General features: G+C 51.7%; 1 protein-coding gene across 1 annotated transcript in view; it reads right to left on the bottom strand.

Moving 5' to 3' along the window:
• IGFN1 (immunoglobulin like and fibronectin type III domain containing 1) overlaps nt 1-19,535 on the bottom strand; it is a 32,404-nt gene extending 12,869 nt beyond the window's left edge. Inside the window, exons 1-15 of the mRNA XM_071578660.1 lie at nt 19,482-19,535; nt 18,951-19,073; nt 16,928-17,067; nt 16,082-16,181; nt 15,289-15,336; nt 14,101-14,146; nt 11,990-12,164; nt 11,337-11,450; nt 10,580-10,751; nt 8,854-9,126; nt 5,429-6,757; nt 4,289-5,059; nt 2,540-4,210; nt 1,524-1,648; nt 274-415 (exon numbers count right to left, since the gene is read on the bottom strand). Coding sequence (XP_071434761.1) covers nt 274-415; nt 1,524-1,648; nt 2,540-4,210; nt 4,289-5,059; nt 5,429-6,757; nt 8,854-9,126; nt 10,580-10,751; nt 11,337-11,450; nt 11,990-12,164; nt 14,101-14,146; nt 15,289-15,336; nt 16,082-16,181; nt 16,928-17,067; nt 18,951-19,073; nt 19,482-19,500 — 5,248 coding nt within the window. The 5' untranslated portion in view covers nt 19,501-19,535. The remainder of the gene's footprint in view (nt 1-273; nt 416-1,523; nt 1,649-2,539; nt 4,211-4,288; nt 5,060-5,428; nt 6,758-8,853; nt 9,127-10,579; nt 10,752-11,336; nt 11,451-11,989; nt 12,165-14,100; nt 14,147-15,288; nt 15,337-16,081; nt 16,182-16,927; nt 17,068-18,950; nt 19,074-19,481) is intronic.
• Nucleotides 19,536-23,214: the final 3,679 nt, after the last annotated feature.

Below are 23,214 nucleotides of genomic sequence, written 5' to 3'. Positions count from 1 at the left end.
CCTTAGCAACTCACTAAGCACAAGGAGGAAGAATCTGCTCTGATAAAGTGTTCTGTGCACCCCAAAATCTCTAATAGTTACTCTGTGGGAAGGTTCCCTGCTTAAATTAGTAAATACAAAATGCACCCACTTGTACAAAACCATCTCCCATTTATCTTGCAATTCTATATAATGAAGTTATCTCAAGAACCCACTGTTGGTCTCTGATAAAACACATCCCTTTTAAAGCCCCTCAAGGCTCAGGTGCTGAGCTGGTGGATTGAACAGACTCACCTTCCACAAAAATTGAAGCTTCAGTTTTTACATCTCCACCTTCAAACCTGTATTTCCCAGCATGAATATCTTGGGCTTTGTTAATCATTAGTTTGTGGACTAGACCTTTCTTCTCAAACACCACTCCTTCCATGCTGGTCAGCTGCAAGGTAAAGGACAGAGACTCATTCTTTAAATAAAAAAAGGAGGAAAAAAGCAATTCAAACTGAAACTAACTTAAGCATCATTAACAATTCCCCCCCAAAGTCCAGGAAAATACATGTTAGTGCAACCTCCAAGCTCTCTTTCTGTTCCTAATGGCAAAACCTTTGATCAGTGTTTGAATAGGACACCTCAGACAGTATCAACTGGACCCCACAACTGGAATACTCTTCAGGGTTCTTTTGGAACACAGAATATCTCCCAAAGGATGTAGACAATGGAATAACCAGGTGGGGGTTGGTCTCTGTTCCCAGGAAACAAGGGACAGGACAAGAAGAAACAGCCTCAGGTTGGGCCAGGAGAGGTTTAGGTTGGTTATTAAGGAAAATTTCTTCAAGGGAAGGGTTGTAACTTTGGAACAGGCTGCCAGGAGTCACCATCAAGGCCTGTGGATGTGGCACTTCAGGACACAGTTTGGTGGTGAATGTGGTGGTGGTGATGGGTCTGAGGCTGGAGTGGATGACCTTAGAGGTCTTTTCCAACCTAAACAACCCTGTAATTCTCTGTGATGTCTGTGCTTGTCCTTAAGCACTAATCTGAATGAACACTCTTCACATCTTGCAGCCTGGAGGATCCCTTGAAGGTTTTTCCCTTGCTTTTGGCATTTTTCTCTCATTCACCAAGGAAAAGAAAAAGGCTTGTATGGGAAAGAAGGGACCACATCATCTCCCTCCATGAAAAATAATGGAAACACAAAGCTGCCTGTTGTCAGCAAGAATGGGATGTCTTGCAGCAGGAAGGGGGAGAGATCTTGCTGGGTTTCCATCAAGAAATAGATGCCCCAACCCTGGGAGTGTCCAAAGCCAGGTTGGACAGGGCTTGGAGCAACCTGGAATAGTGGGAAGTGTCCTGCCCATGGCAGAAGAGTGAAACAAGGTGGTCTTTAAGGTCCCTTCCAGCCCAACCCATTCTGGGACTCTGGGATTCTATGAATCCTTTCAGGGTCACACTCAGAATGCAGAGGACTGGCAGAGGGAAGGACATGAAGCTTAGAGACAGAGAGCAGAGCATTTCCAACCCAAGGAAACAGTGAGTGAAAGGACCCCCACCTTCAGTCCATCCTTGAACCAGGTTCCTGTCACATCATCTTTGCTGACAGTGCAGGACAGCTCAGCTGGTTCCCCCTTCACCACCCTGACTGTGGCCAGCTGCTTGTTGAGGTAACAGCGTGGGACTGGAGGTCACAGAGAGAAGTGGGGAGAACATGGAAGTGGGTGTGCATGTGAAGAGAAAAGAGAGCTTTTTAAAGTGTGTATCCTGTGGTGGTGACAGGCTTTTGTGCCCCAATCCTGTGGCCAGCTGGGCACACTCGCTGCCAACTAATCTGGGCATGGGACATGGGACATGGGACATCTTCCTCCTGGGCAATGGGTTCCTCACAAATCACATTATCCAGCTACAGATCTGCTGCTTGATGTCTGTGCTGATTGTCTTGGCTCCCTCTACAGCCAGTGGGGAAAACCAGGCTGTTCCAGTGTGTGGATATGCTGCTTCATCCTCCTCTTCCTCTGCATTGACCAGACTGCCCAACCACATCCCCCTGCACAGCCCCAGGAACACTGTTCTCCAGCCCTGTATTCCTCTTTCCCTTCCCAAGGTCTTCTCCATTAGCATCCTCATCCCCTCTCCAACAAACACCCCACTCCTTCCCCGTGAACTCCAGTTTTGATGATTTCACTTCCTTACTTATGTCTGTGTTTTGTTGCCTTGATAATCCCTGACCTGTCCTCCATCCCATCAGGTGAATATTCCCCTTTGGTTGTACATTTGAAGTTTCTCATTTCCACAATTTTCACATCAGCATTTTGCTAGTGGAGCCACAGACCCTACTCAAACAGCACATTAGTCCCCTCTCACCTAATCATGATGTTCCAAGGGAAGAGAGCTCTTTACATTATATCATCACTTTAGGCCCAATGTACATATTAATCAAACAGAAGAAAAAATTGTTCCCAGAACTTGGAAAATCACAATTCTTGATGGTAGAAAAATAAAGTGAAGCAACAAGTTTTAAACTGTAACAGTGTCAAAGAAATATGATGATGATGTTCCTGGAGCCACTCACCTTTGAGATCATCCAGGCAGGAGCGTCTTTTCTGGCCTGCACTTTCTGTTTTGGTCACGAGATCCTTTGCCTTCACATCCAAGTCAGGCTCCTCCTTTCTCTGGTTTGTTGGAGGAAGTTCACCAAAAAGACCTGACATCTGGCCAGAACTCGATGTGCCTTGACCAAAGCCCCCTGAGCTAGTCCCATCAACAGGTCTATCATGGGATTTACTCCCTGCCCCTCCCCAGGCAGAGGTTTTGCCATAAAGGGAGCCCAGTTGTCCCAAATCCCTGCCCTCACCCCTGGCATCTCCGTGACCTGCCAGTGACCCTCTCTCACCAGCTGAACCTTTGTTCCCTGATCCTCTGACATCACTGGCAGTGCCCTTTCCATATTCCCCACCTGGCCCAGCAGCACCTTCCCCACCTCCTTTCCCAAGGAATGAATCCCTTTCATCTCCTCCCCATCTCCCAGCACCACCCACACCAGCCCTGGCTCCAGCTGATCCCATGTCCTTGCCATAGGGAGACCCAGCACCCCACCCTGCAGAGCCACCAACACCCCCACCTTCCATGGAAAAACCCTCTCCTCCTGCTCCACCTGGATATCCTGGAGCTCTGCTCAGCACCCTGTCCCTGCCATGCTGAGATCCCATCGCTCCCTCACCTCCAAAAGGGAAATGAGCAGCTCCTTCCCCAGCCCCAGCTGGGAGACCATCCTTTCCATAGGGAGACCCAACTCCTGCTCCAGCTACACCAGCCCCACCAACCCCTGCTCCAGCTGGGAGACCATCCTTTCCATATGGAGATCCAACTCCTCCTGCTCCAGCTACACCAACCCCACCAACCCCTGCTCCAGCTGGGAGACCATCCTTTCCATATGGAGATCCGACCCCTCCTGCTCCAGCTACACCAACCCCACCAGCCCCTTCTCCAGCTGGGAGACCATCCTTTCCATAGGGAGACCCAACTCCTGCATCAGCCACACCAGCCCCACCAACACCTGCTCCAGCTGGGAGACCATCTTTTCCATAGGGAGAACCAACTCCTCCTGCACCACCAGCCCCACCAATACCAGTCCCACCAACACCAGCTCCAGTCCCAGCTGGGAAACCATCCTTTCCAAAAGGAGAACCAATTCCTGCTGCACCACCAGCACCATCACCAGCTCCACCAACACCTGCTCCAGCTGGGAGACCATCCTTTCCATAGGGAGATCCAACTCCTCCTGCAGCACCAGCAATACCAGCTCCAGCCCCAGCCCCAGATGGGAGACCATCCTTTCCATAGGGAGACCCAACTCCCCCTGCACCACCAGTAACAGCAGCACCACCAGTACCAACCCCAGCTGGGAGACCATCCATTCCATAGGGAGAACAAACTCCTCCTGCACCAGCTACACCAGCCCCACAAGCAGCTGCTCCAGCTGGGAGACCATCCTTTCCATAGTGAGAACCAACTCCTCCTGCACCACCAACACCTGCTCCAACTGGGAGACCATCCTTTCCATAGGGAGACCCAACTCCCCCTGCACCACCAGCCCCACCAACGCCTGATCCAGCTGGGACACCATCCTTTCCATATGGAGATCCAAATGCCCCTGCACCAGCTCCACCAAGACCAGCCCCAGCTGGGACACCATCCTTTCCATATGGAGATCCAAATCCCACTGCACCAGCCCCACCAACACCTGATCCAGCTTGGAGACCATCCTTTCCATATGGAGATCCAAATCCCTCTGCACCCGAACCATCAGCCCCACCAACACCTACTCCAACTGGAAGACCATCCTTTCCATAGGGAGATCCAAGTCCCCCTGCACCAGCACCACCAACACCACCAAGACCAACCCCAGTAGGGACACCATCCTTTCCATAAGGAGCCTCAAATCCCCCTGCACCAGCTCCACCAGCTCCTCCAACACCAGCTCCAGTTGGGAGACCATCCTTTCCATACAGATACCCAAGTGTCCCTGCACCAGCAGCACCAGCACCACCAGCACCTCCAACACCAGCTCCAGCTGGGAGACCATCCTTTCCATACAGATACCCAAGTGTCCCTGCACCAGCACCACCAGCACCACCAGCACCTTCAACACCAGCTCCAGCTGGGAGACCATCCTTTCCATACAGATACCCAAGTGTCCCTGCACCAGCAGCACCAGCACCACCAGCACCTCCAACACCAGCTCCAGCTGGGAGACCATCCTTTCCATAGAAAGCCCCCAGTTCCCCTGCACCAGCAGCACCTGCTCCAGCTGGGAGACCATCCTTGCCATAAGGAGATCCAACACCTCCAAAACTGCCACCTGGAGCTCCACCAGTGCCTAGACCAGCAGGAAGGCCATCTTTTCCATATGGATACCCAGATCCCCCTGCACCAGCACCACCAGCACCACCAAGACCAGCTCCAGCTGGAAGACCATCCTTTCCATAGGGAGAACTGCCTGCTCCTATACCAGCTACACCAGCCCCACCAACACCTGCTCCAGGTGGGAGGCCATCCTTTCCATATGGAGATCCCAATCCCCCTGGACCAACTCCACCAAGACCAGCTCCAGCTGGAAGACCATCTTTTCCATAGGGAGAACCACCTGCTCCTATACCAGCTACACCAGCTCCACCAACACCATCTCCAGCTAGGAGACCATCCTTTCCATACAGAGATCCAACACCTCCTGCACCACCATCTGCAGCTCCACCAACACCAAACCCAGATGGAAGACCATCTTTTCCATATGGATACCCAAGTGGCCCTGCACCAGCACCACCAGCACCACCAAGACCAGCCCCAGCTAGAAGGCCATCCTTTCCATAAGGAGACCCAAATCCCCTTGCACCAGCTCCATCAACCCCTGCTCCAGCTGGAAGACCATCCTTTCCATAAGGAGCCCCAAATCCCCCTGCACCAGCTCCATCAGCCCCTGCTCCAGCTGGAAGACCATCCTTTCCATAAGGAGCCCCAAATCCCCCTGCACCAGCTCCATCAACCCCTGCTCCAGCTGGAAGACCATCCTTTCCATAAGGAGCCCCAAATCCTCCTGCACCACCACCACCAGCACCTCCAACAGCAGCTCCAGCTGGGAGACCATCCTTTCCATATGGAGATCCCAAACCCCCTGGACCAACTCCACCAACACCAGCTCCAGCTGGGAGACCATCCTTTCCATAGGGAGCCCCAAATCCCCCTGCACCTGAACCATCAGCACCACCACCAGCAGCTCCAACTGGCTGACCATCTGGACCATACAAGGCTCCCATTTTTCCTATAGAAGTCCCACCTGCACCAGGTATAGCCCCATCTCCACCTGGAAGGCCACCTGGGCCATACAGTGAGCTGGACCTCCCCCCCTGACCCAACTGAGCACTGGCAGGAGGTGTCAGGCCACCCTTGCCATAGAGAGTGCCTGTTTGTCCCTCTCTGTTTCCACCTGCTCCATTCATATCACCCACAGCTGGATGACCATCCTTGCCATGGGGGTACCTCCTTCCTCCTGCCATCTCGGTACCTGCAGTGCTCCCCCACACTCCAGTGCCTGGGCCAGTCCTGCTGTGCAGGTCACCCACACCATCTGCCACTCTGGTTGAACCAGGATCAAGCCCATCTAGCACAGAACTTCCATCAGTGGCACCAAATCTCCCAACACCCCCAAAGCCAGCACCAAAATTCCCATCCTTGTCATGCTGAGAGCCCAAACCTTTTCCATCACCCATGTCAGTGTTACCAGCACCCAGCACCCCCTCACCTCTGCCACCCACAGAAGCCCATTCACCTGCTCCTCTTACTCCATCACCAGGACCTGCTCTGCCTGTCACAGAGTCCTGGCCATGCACAGGCCTTAACCCACTCTGGCCTTTTGATCCAAAGATGCTGCCATCATTTGTCACCGAGTCTCCATCTATCCCTGCTCCAGGGAACTGCCCAGGCCCCACCCCTCCATTTAGGTGGGTTTTGCGCAGCCCCTCTTTGCCCAGATATCTTTGGCTCCCATCACCAGTATCCATGGAGTGGCCTTGGCTGCTCCCTGGGCCACTGCCTTGGCTGCTGCCTTGCCCCTTCCTGTACCAGGCAGTTTTTCCCACCCCGGTGTCCATGGTTTGATCTTCATCCCCGGCACGTTCTTGGCGCCGAAGCTTCCTCGCCCTCTCGTTGTCTGCCATTGTTTCTTTCAGCCACTCAGATGTTTCCCTTTCGACCATTTCAGGTTCTTCATCCTGTCTCCTCTTCCCTTTGGCATCTGTGTGGGAGTTGCATTGTTTGATTGGAGCAGAGATAGTTTACAGAAAAAAATATAACAGACAATCAATGTTCTGCATCAACAATCAAAGAAAACGTGTTATCATTTCATTTTAGGACACACACACACAGAGAACACATTTAAATTAATTTAAATTCATTTCAAATCTTGATTTTTTTCAGTGTCACATTCAGAGAATGAAAAGTTAATTAGAGACAATTTTTAGTTAAAACAATTTTTTTTTTGTAAAAATGTGTTTGTTACAACAAACAAATGAAACAAAAATAACAGGAAAATGAATTTCCAGCATGACTGGTCTGGTTTAGAGGCATCTGGGATTCATGAATTCCATCTGCCTTCTCCCTGCAACCCTGGAGGAGTTACAGAACATTCCATGCACAGTTCCATCAGTTCCCTTGAACTGAGATCTCACTGCTGTGGGGGCACCTTGCACATCTGGATCCAGCTGTTCTAGGGGTACCAAGGACTGAAGAGTCCAGACCTGTGAGCAGCTCCCAAATTAATCCCAAATTCAGGCTGTTCTGAGAGCAGTGCTTTGATTTCCAGGCTGGATATCACTGATCAGAGCATTAACAGCTCAGTGAAAGCCATGGGCAGTCTCTTTGTTCCAGAGAGGATCCCAAAGGAAACCAAAGGCAAAGGAAACCAAAGGCAAAGGAAACCTGAGCAACCACCTTTCAGAAGCAAAGAAATGTGAGCCATGGGACTGTTAATGTGCTGGCACTGAAAGGAATGTTTCCCATCCTCCCAGTTTCCTCTGAGCTCCTTCTACCATGTTTAACCTCCACTTTGGACAGGGAAATATGATCTGGCAGGACAGTGTTGAATGGTTTGGACTGATGCCAAAGGGGTTTTTGGTTTTTTGATTTTCACATTTTGTAGATTTTAGGAACACAGTAACTGTAGCAAATGTAGTGTTCATATTTGTAACAGCCTAAGTTCATTGTTTGTATATCCTAACCCCTGCCACAGATCAGTAGCTCAAATTCTTTTAGCTGTTTAAGGCAGAAAAGCTGAGGACTAATCAGAAAGGCCTGCAGAACAAGGCCAAACATAAGCCAACAACCTTGAGTCTAAGAACACTGGAAGAACTCCAAAAACCAGAGGAAGAGAAGAACTGATGAAGACAGAGGGTCCCAGTAACCCCAAACTCAAATCTTCAGGAGGTGTAACCAGGGGCTGGACTGAGAAATGTGTAAAGCAATGATTGGAAGGATCATATTATAAAGGCCATGGAATCCAGTGTTCGTGGGCTGTGCACGGAGATGTCATGATGTATTCCCAAAAGCCCTAAGCCTGGACATTAAAGAAGGTGCCTTTTTATCTTATCCCACATTAACTTGGCTCAGAGTCCTGTTTTTGGGTTCTCTCACAGCATCAGGACATTGTAGAATTGAGAGTACAGAACTGACAGTGTGGGAAGCTCCCTGACCCCTTGCCTGGTGGTCCCATTGGCAGCTTCCTCAAAAACACATGGAGAGATATGGAGCAGTTTTTGGTAACTGAGAACATGCTACTTCATGGTAGCTGTAGAGCAACAAGTCAATAGGATTTGTCAGGATTAATTACAAAGAGAAAAAGTGGTCTCCTTTGAAGAGGACAGAGAGTGCCCAGACAGAGAGTCTGCCCAGACCTTCATTTTCCCAAAGAGAATTTAGAGGCACAAAATGGTTTGGGTTGGAAGGGACCTTAAAGCTCATCCAGTCCAACTCCCTGCCATGAACAGAGATACCTCCCACCAGCCCAGGTTGCTCCAAGTTTATCCAGCCTGGCCTTGGACACTTCCAGGGATGGGGCAGCCACAGCTTCTCTGGGCACCTGTGCCAGGGTCTCACCACCCTCCCGGGGAAGCATTTCCCCTCAGTATCCCACCTAACCCTGCTCTCTGGCAGCGGGAAGCCATTGCCCTTTGTCCCGTCACACCACACATTGTCCAAAGTCCCTGTTTATAAACCAGAGGCTCAGCCATTCATTCCTCAGCATGAAAACACCTCTTGGAGCCACCAGGCAGCGAGAGGACGGTCCCTGTGCTGCCACCCCTTGGGCCACCCCCTGGGGACAGCAGTGCCACTCACGCTCCACGACGAGCCAGGCGCTGCAGGAGCCGTGCCCCGTCTCCAGCGTGTACATCCCGCTGTCGGAGGGCTCCACTTTGGTGACAACGAGCTCGTGGGTGAGCCCGTCGGGGCTCACGGAGATGTGGTGCCTCTGTCTGCCCTCCAGGACGTGGGTTCTGTGCAGCCACGTGGCATCGTGGCACGGCGCCCGCAGGACACAGCGGAAGGCGGCATCGCTGCCCTCGGCGCAGCGCACGTCGCTGATGGGCTGCTGGAACCGCACAGGGATGGCTGCGGAGGGAAAGCAACAGCTGTGGGGGCACAGAGTGGCCAGGACATGCTGGCAGGGTGTTATGGGTGTAGGCCTAAATTCAGGCTTTGGATTTCAGACTGAGCCTGAGACTCTCAGCTGACTTGAGCTGGGCTGGGCCGGGCCGGCTGACACTGCTGGCCAAGGGTATTCCAGACCATATTCCAACATCATCTCAAAACATAAAAGCCAGTGTGGGAGTGGCTCGGGCAGTTCCTCCAAGCTGTGGGCCCAGCAGGACACGCTGTGCTGTCCCAGGAGGGACAGGAGGCCCAGGCCCAGCACCCCTTCCCACCATGTTATCCTGGGGGAGTAAAATGTTTGGTCTTAGTCCTTCTCTCTGCTTGGCTCTGTCTGTGGGGACTGAGTTCTCTGGAGTGATTTGTAGCTAAAATGGTGGGATTTGTGTTCCATAGGGAGTGGGGAGTTATTTTTGTTATATCTAACTTGTGTAACTGTGTGTTATACTGTAGTTTTCTTTTAATTTTCTCCTTTCTGTATAAATATATATTAGTTTAAGTTTAAACCTGTTTTGAGTTTCCAGTCTTTTTCCAGTCTTGGGCTACATATTGGGTGTTAGAGAACCCTGTGAGACAGGGGAGTGTCCCAAGGTGGGTGTGACAGACAGGGGAGTGTCCCAGGTGGGTGTCACAGAGCCCTGTGGGACAGGGGAATGTTCCAAGGTGGGTGTCACAGGGCCCTGTGGGACAGGGGAGTGTTCCAAGGTGGGTGTCACAGGGCCCTGTGGGACAGGGGAGTGTTCCAGGTGGGTGTCACAGGGCCCTGTGGGACAGGGGAGTGTTCCAGGTGGGTGTCACAGGGCCTTGTGGGACAGGGTAGTGTTCCAGGTGGGTGTCACAGGGCCCTGTGGGACAGGGGAGTGTCCCAGGTGGGTGTCACAGGGCCCTGTGGGACAGGAGAGTGTTCCAAGGTGGGTGTCACAGAGCCCTGTGGGACAGGGGAGTGTCCCAGGTGGGTGTCACAGGGCCCTGTGGGACAGGGGAGTGTCCCAGGTGGGTGTCACAGGGCCCTGTGGGACAGGGGAACGTTCCAAGGTGGGTGTCACAGGGCCCTGTGGGACAGGGTATTCCTGTAGCACCATCCTTGTATTGAGTGATATCTTTATTTTGAGCTTACAGAAGGAAACTGTAGCATCGGGTAAGTTGAGTCACCCACAAGTCAGAGTCAAACTGGTCCTGGAACCCAGACTTAGTCGTTTGGACTACAAGTGCAGCACCTAAATCACATATTCACCCTCCTGCTCTTTTTCACCTGTGCCATAAGAGGAGTTCCTGTTTGGCAACCCCAAAACAGTCCTCTGTAGCTGTCAGGAGTTACTTCTGAGCTTTGCTCTTGTTCTGAGATAAAATTTTCCAGCCAAAAAATGAACTTTTGTTACAGGTGCACATCACATGCATCAAACTCCACTCTTACCTTCAGCATCCAGTTCAGTGGAGAAGACAGGGACATCCTCCACCCTGACCTGGTACAGGCCTGCATCCTCTGGCTGCACATCATTGATGATGAACTGGTACCTCCTCCCAATTCTCCTCAGGGAGTGCTTCCTGTACTCATCGCCCGTCCCGTACCGGAGCCTCTCGCCGTCCTGGGGAGAGAGGGAGGTTTCTCAGGAGGGTTCTCACAAAGGCTCAGCTGGTGCTGAGACCTGGGTCAGAGGGCATGCCAAGCTGGAAGGGACCCACAGAGATCAGCGAGTCCACCTCCTGTCCTGTTAGGATGGTTTTAAACTGAAAGAGAGTCATTTTAGATTGGAGATAAGAAAGTAGCTTTTTACAGGCTGGGCAGAGAAGCTGTGGCTGCCCCATCCCTGGAGGTGTCCAAGGCCAGGCTGGATGGGGCTTGGAGCAACCTGGGCTAGTGGAAAGTGCCCCTGACCATGGCAGGGGGTGGCACTGGGTGACCATTTGAAGGTACCTTCCAACTCTATGAATTTCCTCTTCCTGTGAGAGCTCTTGAAGTCACGAGGACCTCAGTAACTGACTGTGTGCCCTGTGCTTGGATCTACAAATCCCAAGGGCCATTCACCACCAAAGGTTACCCCTCACCAACAATCCTTCTGGACCAAACAGAGATTATGGAAAGGACAGACAACTTTATCTGCTCTCAGGCACTGCCGAGCAGGTGAAGCATTTGTTGGAGAAGACCCTCAACTGCTCCTCTGCCCCCTCACCTTGAGCAGGTACACGTTGCTGTTTTTATTTTTCAGCTCCATTTCCAGGCTGAACGTGGCATTTCCCTCCTTGTTGACTCTGATGTGTTCAAAGTTTTTGATGCTGTGGATTAACTGCAAAGAAATATCCAAGAACAGTAAATGGCAAAGCTGCCAAGGCAGAAGTTCCTGAGCTGTTGGATTAATGTGAAATCTCCATTTTATCTGCAAATAAAGGGCTACCTCTAATGGTGTATGTGTAGAAGGTGTATCTGGAAGTCTCCACAGTTTCCTCCTGTACATAAGTTACATTTTATGTGCTGTCTCCTGTTCATTCTCAGTCTCCATCCATTTCTACTTGTCTCTGTGTGTGAAGGCCAGTTTGGACTGTTGGGCATAAAACTCTTCAATTTAGGGTCCAAATTCTCCTAAGAGGCAACTGAACCCCCCTACAGTCAGTATCTCCTAAAATCTGTGTATTCAACTTCAGAAAAGCCATCAGCATTTTCGTTTGCAGGAGTAAAGAAGTGGGACTTCTTTCAAAGACTGTCATCAATCACTGCCATCCATTAAGATTTTCATCTACAGAGCAATTTAGGAAGATTCAGGCTGTTTTCAGAAGCTGCTGAAGGCTCTGCAGATCGTTAGAAATGGGTGGTTTGAGCTCATTTTACCTCATCCTGCTCACTCTCCGTGTCCTTCCTCAGCTCCTGCAGCTTCCTCAGCATTCCACGGAAGTCGACAATTCCATATTTAATGCAGATTTTCTCATAGTCTCTCCTGTCTGCATGAAGCAGCAGCTGCCACACAGCTTCTTTGTCCAGGGGTTTTGGTTTGGATACTGCAACCCTTAGAGGGAAAAAAAAATCCAGGTGTTTTGACAGACAACAAGATGTCTTGTTTATTCTATCCTTGATTCTCTTCCATCTCACTCCATCATTGTGGTAGTTCACTTGGCCCTGGAGTTGTGGGCAAGAGAGAATGGGGCTCCTCCAGAACAGGTTTTCTGTGTCTGTGTGTCCCAGTTCAGCAGGTGGGACCAGTTTATCCCTGTGTGGGTGGGAACAAAGCTGGGCATTCTAAACCCTCTGGGCCATTGCCCAGAACTGTTCCCAATGGCCCATTGGCAGCAGCTGCCCAGGGCACAGCTGAGCCCTCAGGCTGGGAGCTGGCTGGGAAAGAAGCCTGGCAGAGGAGCTGGGAGAACTGCCCTGCAGGGACTCCTTGGCACCTCCACACCCACCTGAGGGCTCAGCTCTGCCCATGGGCCAGCAACGAGTCCAAAATCCCCCCTGACTCCCAGAGTCAGATCCCCCAGTGTGGAACTCCCTGCCCTGGGGGAGGCACTGGGGGCTCCCACCCAAACCTGAGGGGCAGGGGATTCTGGGACCACTGATTGGATCCAGAGGAGGAGCAGACCCTGGACAGGAGGAGCCCACCACTCTCCACCAAACTGTGCCATCATCTGCACCAACAGGTTTTTCACCTCCTTTTCCTTTGGCCTCGGGGGACCCACGTGGGGCTCAGCACAGGGGCCACCAAACCCCCCAGTGTTTGTGCCCTGGGGGTGGGTTACACTGCTGGGTTTGGGGATTAAATCCAATTTCTCTTTGTGCCATTGCATTCATTGTAATATTGTTATTAAATTGGAACTCTGACTTATAATCTCTTTGTGTTGGGTTCATTTCTCCTGCCAGTTCACCTTTAAACCAGCACATTGTGCTAGGAATTAAATGATGCAAAGCAACAACTGCCCACACTATTAAACTCTCAGCAGAGTCACTGGCACATTTTGGCCCAAGGGTTCTGCACAGGCCAGGGATATTCCCATCAGGGAATGTTTGGAGGTTCCCAGCTGGGATTCTGCCATGGACACCGGCCAGGGAGCCAATGGCTCACCCTGCCCAGCCAGAGCCACCAGGACATGAAGATCTGTCACTTGGCCAGGAGGTCACTTGTGAGCTGAACAGGAAAACAAAGAAATAGATCCTTTAAATCAAAATCTCCAGGTGAGGCTGCTCCTCACAGGCAGTGCTGAGGTGTCCTGGGGTGTCTCCACACAGGGAGTCTCACAACAGCTCTGGAAACCAGGAGTGTTGCTTTGCAGGCTTGGGAGGCTTCCCCTTGTTAGGGTTCATACATTTTCAGGCTGGCAAACCAAAGACAAATTTTCAGGTGCAGCTGCTGAGATAAGAATGGAATTGGTCTCGAGACCCTGAGCTGGTGCAGAAGCAAGAAATGAACCTGCAGAAACTCCAGAGTGACATCAAAGGAGCTCTTTTGTAAAGTTGAAATAAGTTGTGTTAAGACTTTAGATCTAGCAATTTTGGGAAATATGTGTTACTTAATAATTAGCTATGGCTGTGTGAGGTTGGATAGTTTGCATGGTGTGTGTAGGTCTTAAGATTGTGTGTAACTGTGTGAAAAAATAGTTGTGAATATAGTCCCTCCTGGACCTTGAATATTCTTGCACAAGAATAGTTTAAATATTGTTAATGTAAACACAGTTGCCCCCCTTTGCCCCTTTTTCCTTCTCTGCCCCTCTTCCCTTCTCTCCACAACTACTGTAACCGTTGATGAAGAGGAGAGAGATATAAAATACCCAAAAAGGAAACCCCATAAAATGAGATGCATGAAGTGATTTATTTAACGACAGGGACTGAAGCCCCTGAGAGCCCCCAAAAGGCTCAGTTGAGAACCGTGTCTGTGGAGTTCAGGTGTTGTGACATCCCCTGTCCCCAGCAAATACAGAAGTGTGACAATGGCCCTCACTGAGGACACTCACCTCTTCCTCAGCAGCCTCTTGGAGTCCTGGAGTGTCTTCCTTAGCTCTGTTAGAGGGGTGGGGGAAACAACAAACATTCAGACACTCAGCACCGGAAAATACATCCCCAAAAAGGAGATCATGCAACACAACCACAGACAAACAGCAGCTCTGCCCTGCTCTGCCCTGCCCTGCTCTGCTCTGCCCTGCCCTGCTCTGCCCTGCCCTGCTCTGCCCTGCCCTGCTCTGCCCTGCCCTGCCCTGCCCTGCCCTGCTCTGCCCTGCCCTGCTCTGCCCTGCCCTGCTCTGCCCTGCTCTGCCTGTCCCTGCCCTGCCCTGCCCTGCCCTGCTCTGCCCTGCTCTGCCCTGCCCTGCCTGTCCCTGCCCTGCCCTGCCCTGCCCTGCCTGTCCCTGCCCTGCCCTGCCCTGCCCTGCCCTGCCCTGCTCTGCCCTGCCCTGCCCTGCCCTGCCCTGCTCTGCCCTGCTCTGCCTGTCCCTGCCCTGCCCTGCCCTGCCCTGCCTGTCCCTGCCCTGCCCTGCCCTGCCTGTCCCTGCTCTGCTCTGCTCTGCCCTGCCCTGCCCTGCCCTGCCTGTCCCTGCTCTGCCCTGCCCTGCCCTGCCCTGCCCTGCTCTGCCCTGCCCTGCCCTGCTCTGCCCTGCCCTGCCCTGCCCTGCCTGTCCCTGCTCTGCCCTGCCCTGCCTGTCCCTGCTCTGCCCTGCCCTGCCCTGCCCTGCCCTGCTCTGCCCTGCTCTGCCCTGCCCTGCCCTGCCCTGCCCTGCCTGTCCCTGCTCTGCCCTGCCCTGCCCTGCTCTGCCCTGCCCAGCCCTGCCCTGCCCTGCTCTGCAGATTCTTCCATACTTTGCAAAGAGCTGCCATGAAACCCAGAGTCAGCTCTTGCTGCCCTTTGAGTGCTAATGAAGTTCACTCCTCCCCAAGGCTCTTTCCCCCAGTTTTCCAGCCACGTTAACAGGGTTGATCCAGCTGTGTTTGACATCCCCAAATCCTTTCCTTGCACTAATGATTCCACAGTCACTAATCAGAGGAGCTCCAAGCCATATTTAACAAACACCTTCACTTTGCCCAAAGGTAAAGAGCAAGCAGAGGTGACAGAACATTCACCAGTTACAGGTTTGGGATAGCACTGATGTAGCAGACAGAGAATTATTAACTATGCCCCCAATAATTTAATATATGTATCTTTAACTCACCATCAGCAGGATGAACAGGAACATATTTCTCTTTCCTCTTAAAGCCAACTGGGAGTTTAAAAGAGAAAACAAAAGGAAAACACGACACAAGATGAACAAGATGAGACAAACCCCAGTAAACTTCTGTGTCTGTTCCCAGTGCATGAGGAAACCCCAGTTTGGAATTCTTTGTCAATCTGATTCCCAGGAACCTCCACCCCTCAGTGTGATACGTTTATTGCAGATGACTCTGTGCTCAGGGGATGCTCCACACAGAGGTGGAGAATGTCTGTGCCCTGTGAATTTTATGGCTTGAGGAAGGGGAGGAAACAACGTCTTGTTTTAGAGATGGGGAGCCCTGGTGGAAATGGCCAACTGGAGAGAGGGGCCTTCTAAACCTGATGTGCAGGCACAGAGGTGACATGGACACTTCCAACACAGTCCACATTCTGCTCCAATGGATTCCAAGAGTATCAGTCATATTTGCTCCACAAAGTGCCCATTTCCCTCTCCACTGACTACAAAAGGAACAGCTGACCAGGAGCAGAGCTGAAGTGGAATGGAGCCCTCCCAAAGGACTGATTTGTTCAGCAGGACAAAGAGAGGCAACACTAAACCCAGAGTGTCAGTGCAGTGACCACATCCCACTTTCTCCCCCCTTGCCTTCAAGCTCACAATGTGGAGCCGCCAAAAACCCTCCAGTCTTCAGCGAGGGGAATGACAGACCTTCACACCAAGGATACTCCAAGTCCTGAGCACCCACCCAGGGGCACCAAAGGCCAAGAGCTCTGGAGCCCAGCCCTGCCAGTCCCACCTTGGATGATCCTGAGGCCAACAGAGCAGGAAGCTTCTCCGTATTCGTTGAGGGCACAGCACCGATACAGGTCACTGTCGTCCATGACCAGGTTTTTGATCTTCAGAAGGAGAGCACAGTTATTGCTCACCCACCCTGCTGGTTGGGGGTCAGGCCACACACTTGCAGCTCTTCATAAAGCAGCTGCTCAGTGGCACCTCAGAGCTATCTGCTGTTTCCAGAAGGATCTAAAAAGCTTTCCTTATCTTTGTGTTATCTTAGATCTGAGGACGTACAGAATCACAGAATCTTCTGAGTTGAGAGGGACCCACAGGGACCAACCCCAGCAATGCCACCCTGTGCCCCAGAGCATCATCCAGTCACTCCTGGAGCTCTGGCAGCCTTGGTGCTGTGCCCACTGCCCTGGGGAGCCTGGTCAGTGCCCACCACCCTCTGGGGGAAGAACCTTTTCCTGAGATCCAACCCAACCCTGCCCTGACACAGCTCCAGCCATTAGAGAACCACAGAATCTGCTGAGGTGGAAGTGACCCACCAGGATCAAGTCCAACCCTCAGCCCTGCTCAGGACCATCCCCAGCAATGCCACCCTGTGCCCCAGAGCATCATCTAAACACTCCTGAAGCTCTGGCAGCCTTGGGGCTGTGCCCACTGCCCTGGGGAGCCTGGTCAGTGCCCACCACCCTCTGGGGGAAGAACCTTCTCCAATATCCAACCCAAACCTGCCCTGGCACAGCTCCTGCCTTTCCCTCAGGTCACAGAGAGCAGAGCTCAGTGTTTGCCCCTCTGCTGCCCCTCAGCAGGTTTTTCCTCTCCATTTCTCTCTCTTTCTGAAAGACTTGAGCTTTACCTGCAGGATGAATTCATTGGTGGTGTTATTGAAGGACATTTCATACTTGGAAGGATCATCCATCCCTTTCCGTGTCCGTGACCATTTCAGCTCTGGGGTTGGGACACCTTTGACCACACCTCTGAAAGTGGCATTTTTACCTTTGAAAAGAGAGGAGAAATGAGTTCTTTAAGACAGGTTTGACCACAATGACCCTCCTGGCCCCACCTTGGACCCCAAACACACCAGCTCTGCTGTTTGAAGAGGAAAGGAAGAGAGGAGAAGATGGACTTCTTCTCCTTCCCCTCTGCTCCCCAAGAACCTGAAATCCTCAACAGCTTTCCCACTGCCTTGTGCAATCCTCTGCTTCCAGAAGGCTGCAAAAATGTAGGATGCATGAGGAAAGAACCTGGATGAGTGACCAGTGTGGGCAAGTGGGACTGGAAATGGATATCAGTTATCAACAGACATGGCTCAGGGTGGGAATGATGATTGTCTTTCCCTCGCAATAGTTTTGGTCTTCAGGTGTCCAACACTGTTAAAATTCTCACCAGAAAGTCTTGCAATGTTTCCCACATCCTCCTGCAGCCACCACCAACAAACTCATTTGAGGGAAAAAATGGATTCTTAGCAAAAGGCATTTTGCACCTTTTGAGGCCACAGCACTTTGGATCAAGTCTGATTCCAATTTATGGTCCCTGTGTCCAATTTTAGCCATTTTAGCACTTTCATGTTCCATCTGTCACAGGCCACAGTTCCACAGCTGAGGGAATCACTGAACACAACGTGGTGATGATGACACACAGTTAAAGACACTCTTTGTGCCTCTGCACAGGCACTGAATTCACTTTACAGTGACCTGAGCACACAAACAAAACAAAAAAAACAAAAAAAATTGTAGAGGAACTACGAGGAGCCTCCTGCAAGTGAAACAACCTGGAGGGGAACTTACAGACAAGTGAAAATTTAGTCAGGGGGCTTTGGCTGAAGTGAAAGTTGAAGGAGGAGGAGACAGGGGGAGGCTCCAGTAGAGGCCACTGTTCTCCTTCAGAAAATCTCGGGAAAATCAAGAGATAAATGCGAAACAGTGAAGTCAGAGTTCGGTGCTGGGAGGGAAGAGGAGACACACGAGCTCCTCAGGCTGTTTCACTCCAAGAAAATTAAAATAGAAATACATAAATATTTATGACTCTGCAGGTGCAGAGAGACCACTGGAAGGCTTTGCACTGATGTTCTGTCTCACCTCCTCAGCTGCTTTCCCTCTGCTCTGTGCAAGATCCATATTGCTCCTTGAACAAGTGTACAGAACCATCATATGGATGACCTGGATGGGGAGGGACCTCAAAACTCACCTTGTTTCACACCCTGCCATGGGCAGGGACCCCTCCCCCAGCCCAGGGGGCTCCAAGTTTATCCAGCCTGGCCTCGGGCACTGCCAGGGCTGGGCATCCTCTGGGAATTCCATGCCAGCCCCTCCCCACCCTCCCAGCCAGCAATTCCTTCCCCATCTCCCCCCTCTCCCTGCCCTCTGGCAGTGGGAAGCCATTCCCTGGGGCCTGGCCCTCCAGCCCTTGGCCCCAGTCCCTCTCCAGCTCTCCTGGAGCCCCTTTAGGCACAGAAAAGCTGCTGAAGCCCAAAGAGCCCCTGAAGTCAGAACATCTTCCTTTAAAAAGCATCTAATTTGGTGCTGAAGACTCATAACACGAGTTAGTTCATCAGAAAAAAAGCAAAACAGTTTTTTCAATGTGCTTCATCTTTGGCTGCAGAACACTTGGAGAGCTTCCTGCAGGTTCACAGGATTTGCTGCACACTTTGGGCGTGGTCTTGGATACACTGGTGAGAACTCAGGAGACCTCTGTCAGTAGTGATGGGATTTGCACCAATGTAACAAAGACTTGGGCCACACAAAGCCTTTTCTGGTCATATCAGATCACTTTAGAAAGTAGTTTGATTTAATGATGATAACACTGTGATGTAGATGAGAGGTGGAATCAAACCTCCAGGTCTGTGCCTTGTCCTGTTCTTCAAGAATCTCAAATCTCACCTTCCTGCAGTGTCAGAGTGAGAGGTTTCTTCTCAAAGTCAGGTGTACTGCATCCTTTTGGAATGTCGTTCACAAACTGGGTGATAAGGACTCCTGGAATTGCAGATTTCTTGAAGGTTTTTACTAGAAAGAAAAGAAAAAAATACATGATCACGTTTGTCCTTCAGAAACAACCTCTCAGCTCTGCTCCTCCTGGACTAAAAAGGTCCCATCCACTTCAGAACCACAGGCTGTAGGTGTGTCCCAAGACTGGAGCATTAAAGTCCTGGCTTTGCAAAGCTCCTGCCCAAGTGGGGAAATGTGTAACCAAAATCCTGATCCAGGCCTGGACTCAGCTCTGGGGGTGGTTTGGACAGGGAAAGCTTTGCATCATCCTAGTTCCAAATAACCCTTCTAAAGGAGACTGGAGAAAGACCCTCTTGCCAAGGTCAGCAGGCCTGAGGTGTGTCTCCTTGGGGAGGAGAGACAGACACCCCCAAAACAGGGGTTTGCTCTCAGGGGTGGTTTCCACAGCTGGGAGTGTCCTCTCACCTGGCTGATGGCTCGTCATGGTGCTCTGCTCAGCTTCCTGTGCTCAGCACGGGCAGATCAGTGGCTCTGCTGGGGAAAAGACAAATAATTTAATCATTCACAGCTCACATGGGAAATGACAGACCTTGGCACAGCTCTTTGAGTGCCACAGCTCCTCATTTGCAGCTCAGACAGAGCTGCCAATCAACACACCATGACGTGTCTCCTCAGAACACACCAGAAACAACACAAACCGGGCAGGAGAGTGACAAGCAGGGCTAAATGTCCCCATCCAGCAGCATCCCTCCATGCCCCTTCCATGCCCATGCCACCTGGCTCTCCTCCAGACACCTCCTCTCGTGTTTCAGGCAGATATTCCACCCCATGGCACTCACGTGGTGAGTTCTGATGGATGGCGAGAGCAGTTGCTGAGGAGAAAGCCACAGACGTGGTTGGCTAAACTGGGGCATGAAGCAGCAGCACATCCTGATCTAAATCAACTTGTTTTAATTAGCAACAGACCTGAGAGCAGATCAGGAGACTTCAGAAGGAAATGGTGAAGTGTGAGCTCGGCATCGAGGAGTTATTGCTGTGGGTCACTGATGTGACCTTGGCCACAGGTGTCCCTTTCACCGTGTTTTGGACTGGACAATGTGTAATGTTACACATCCTTGCCCTGCAGGGACACTGGGAAGGCAGAGCCTCATCACATGAGGGATGCTCAGAACCTCTAGAGTTACTGCAGCCCTGAAAGAGCAGCTAGATTGGATTCCCCCGTGGGATTAATGCTGCTCTCAGCTTACCCCCTGCACCCCCTCAGCCACCAGAGAACCCAGGAACAGGCACCTTCCTCCAGCTTGGACAGGGCACAGGGGCTTTGGGGGCACCCTCTCTCTGGGCACTCACCCAGTTGAGCATGGCAGAGGCACCTGGTGAGAACATGGGGGGTGACCTCATCATCTCCCTGTCACACGCTCTGCTTGGAGCTGCATCACTTGGCTGACACTCACCTTCAGCTAAAGGTAAACCCAACCAAGCTCCCCAAAATCACCTGTGCTGTGTCCCACCAACAGGCCAAAGAAAGTACAACTCACAGCACTCCTGGAGCAAACCCTGAATCAGAAGTTGCTTCTCCATTACTCAGCAGTTGCAAAGAGCCACAGACACCTCCCTGCACAGAATCACTGGCTCCACTCTTGCCTTAAAATAAAGTCTTATTTTGGGGCTCTGCACACTCCACAGAGCTCATCAGTAATTAATATCACTCTTGAGACTCACTGACCTCAGTGGGAATGAACTGAGACAACAGACATGGGAAATGATCCCGGGGCTGTGTGAGCACCAGGCAGGTCCCCCCTCTCTGTCCCCCCTGCCTGTCCCCTGCCTGTCCCCTCCTTGTCCCCCCTGCCTGTCCCTTTTCTGACCCCTCTCTGTCCCCCCTGCCTGTCCCCTGCCTGTCCCCTCCTTGTCTCCCCTGCTTGTGCCCTGCCTTTCCCCTCTCTGTCTCCCCTGCCTGTCCCCTGCCTGTCCCCTCCTTGTCTCCCCTGCCTGTCCCTTTCCTGACCCCTGTCCCCCCTCCCTGTCCCCTCCCTGTCCCCTGCCTGTCCCTTCCCTGTCTCCTTCCTGTCCCCTCCCTGTCCTCTGCCTGTCCCTTCCCTGTCCCCCCTACCTGTCCCCTGCCTGTCCCCTCCCCGTCCCCCCTCCCTGTCCTCTGCCTGTCCCTTCCCTGTCACCTCTCTGTCCCCCCTCCCTGTCCCCTCCCTGTCCCCTGCCTGTCCCTTCCCTGTCCCCTCCCTGTCCCCCGTCCCTGTCCCCCCTGCCTGACCCCTCCCTGTCCCCTCCCCGGGTCACTCCTGCTGCTCCCCACCCCAGCGAGAGCTTTCGGTCTCACTGGTGTGCTGCTGTTTCAGCATCACAGAATTACTTCTGTAAACCCTTGGGAGACACTTGAAGACTTGCAAATGAAGGGAAGGAACAGCTTGTGGGAGGAGAAAGGCATAAAACTGAGAGGAGAAGCAGCTGATTGCAGGGCACGGTGCCCTGCCCTGCCCTGCCCCGGGCAGAGCTTTGCACAGGGCATGGCTGAGATTCTGAGAGACTCTTGATCACCCTCTTCTGATGGATTTTATTTGTCCTCCCAGCAAACATTATAATCCCTGATTGCCTCTTGTGTCTTCCTTGTCACCTAAACATGTCACCACTCCTGGGGCTGGAATGCCTGATGCTTACAGGGTTCCTCAAACAGGATTACCAGACACCAGCCTGCAGCAGCTTCCACTAAGCTCTGTTTATGTTGCACTCACATCTATTCTGTGCTGCTCCCAAGTTCCTCCCTCCACACCAGGCAATGGGGTCAAACATCAACACTGAAACTCACCCATGGGCCAAATTCTCAGGTCCAAGGCCATCAGGAAACTTATTATCATCTTCCATTACCCAAAGTTTCATGCCAGACTGTTGTTCTCAGCTCCAGGTGACTGTGGGTTTTTGTTAATACACTTCAAACCCATCGAGAAATGGCCACATTCAAGTCTAATTTTGAAAAAAGTCCAAATATTAACAATATTTGGACAGAGAGTAATGGGCTCCTCTCAGTGCACAACATGCACCATGTGCTCTATGGATAAACTGCTGAGTTTACAGGGCCTTAAATATTTCAGAAATTCCCATGGATTAAAGATAAGCTGCTGTGAGGCCTAAAAGTGCTGTGAATTCCTGACTTCTGGAGAATGAGAATGAAGAATGTTAATGCCACACACTGATTGCACAGTCAGGATAACAGTGCCAGGGTATGCAAGGGGACATTCCTTCAGCGTAATTAATCCAACCACATCACATTTTCTGATGTCCTGTGTGTGAAATAAGGACCAGAAAATAACACATTGCTTGGCACAGAGTCATTAAACCCTGCCCTGCTTACTTTTAAAATTTCTCCTCCCTTGGTACATGAATGTTTGTGCTTTGACTCCAGTTCAATCCAGAAAAAGAAATCACAGGATTTCTGTGGTGAGACAGCAAAAATGGTCACAGTGTAAGTCACATTTTCACTCACAGTTCGTAGGACATTGGTGTCCACACTGGGATGATTTATCCAACGGAGGCAGGGAAATGCTTCCAAGAGGGAGTCACCCTCCCCAGGTGAGTGCTGTTGACCAACACCCCCAGCACAACAGGGAGGCACTGGAAGGAGCTCAACACTCACCTCCCTGTAAAACACACCACTGTTACAGAATCATAGAATAAACTGGTTTAGAAGAAACCTCTGAGATCATCAAGTCCAACCCTTGATCCAACCCCACTGTGACTACCAGATCATGGCACTTAAAAACCTCCAGGGATGGGGAATCCACCCCCTGTCTGGGCAGCCCATTCCAATGCCTGAGCACTCTCTCTGCAAAGAATTTCTTTCTATATCCAACCCAAACCTCCCCTGGCAGAGCTTAAGCCCCTCTTGTTCTACTGTCTGGGAGAAGAGACCAACCCCCACCTGGGTACAATCTCCTTTCAGGGAGTTTTAGGGAGTGCTGAGGTCCCTCTGAGCCTCCTCTTCTCCACACTAAACACCCCCAGCTCCCTCAGCCTCTCCTCATGGCACTTGTGCTCCAGTCCCTTCTCCAGCCTCGTTGCTCTTCTCTGGACTATGCATTAACCTTGTCCAGGTGTCCAAGACTTGGCCACCCCCCAGCCCAGGCAGAATTCTGTTCTGCAGCTGCAGAGACATCCCCTCTGGTTCAGTGGCAAAGCTTCCATGGCT

This window comes from Pithys albifrons, chromosome 28 (assembly GCF_047495875.1).
Source record: "Pithys albifrons albifrons isolate INPA30051 chromosome 28, PitAlb_v1, whole genome shotgun sequence".
Lineage (NCBI taxonomy): Eukaryota > Metazoa > Chordata > Aves > Passeriformes > Thamnophilidae > Pithys > Pithys albifrons.
The sequence above is the reverse complement of the archived record's forward strand: the minus strand, read 5'-3'. Positions and strand labels throughout refer to the sequence as shown.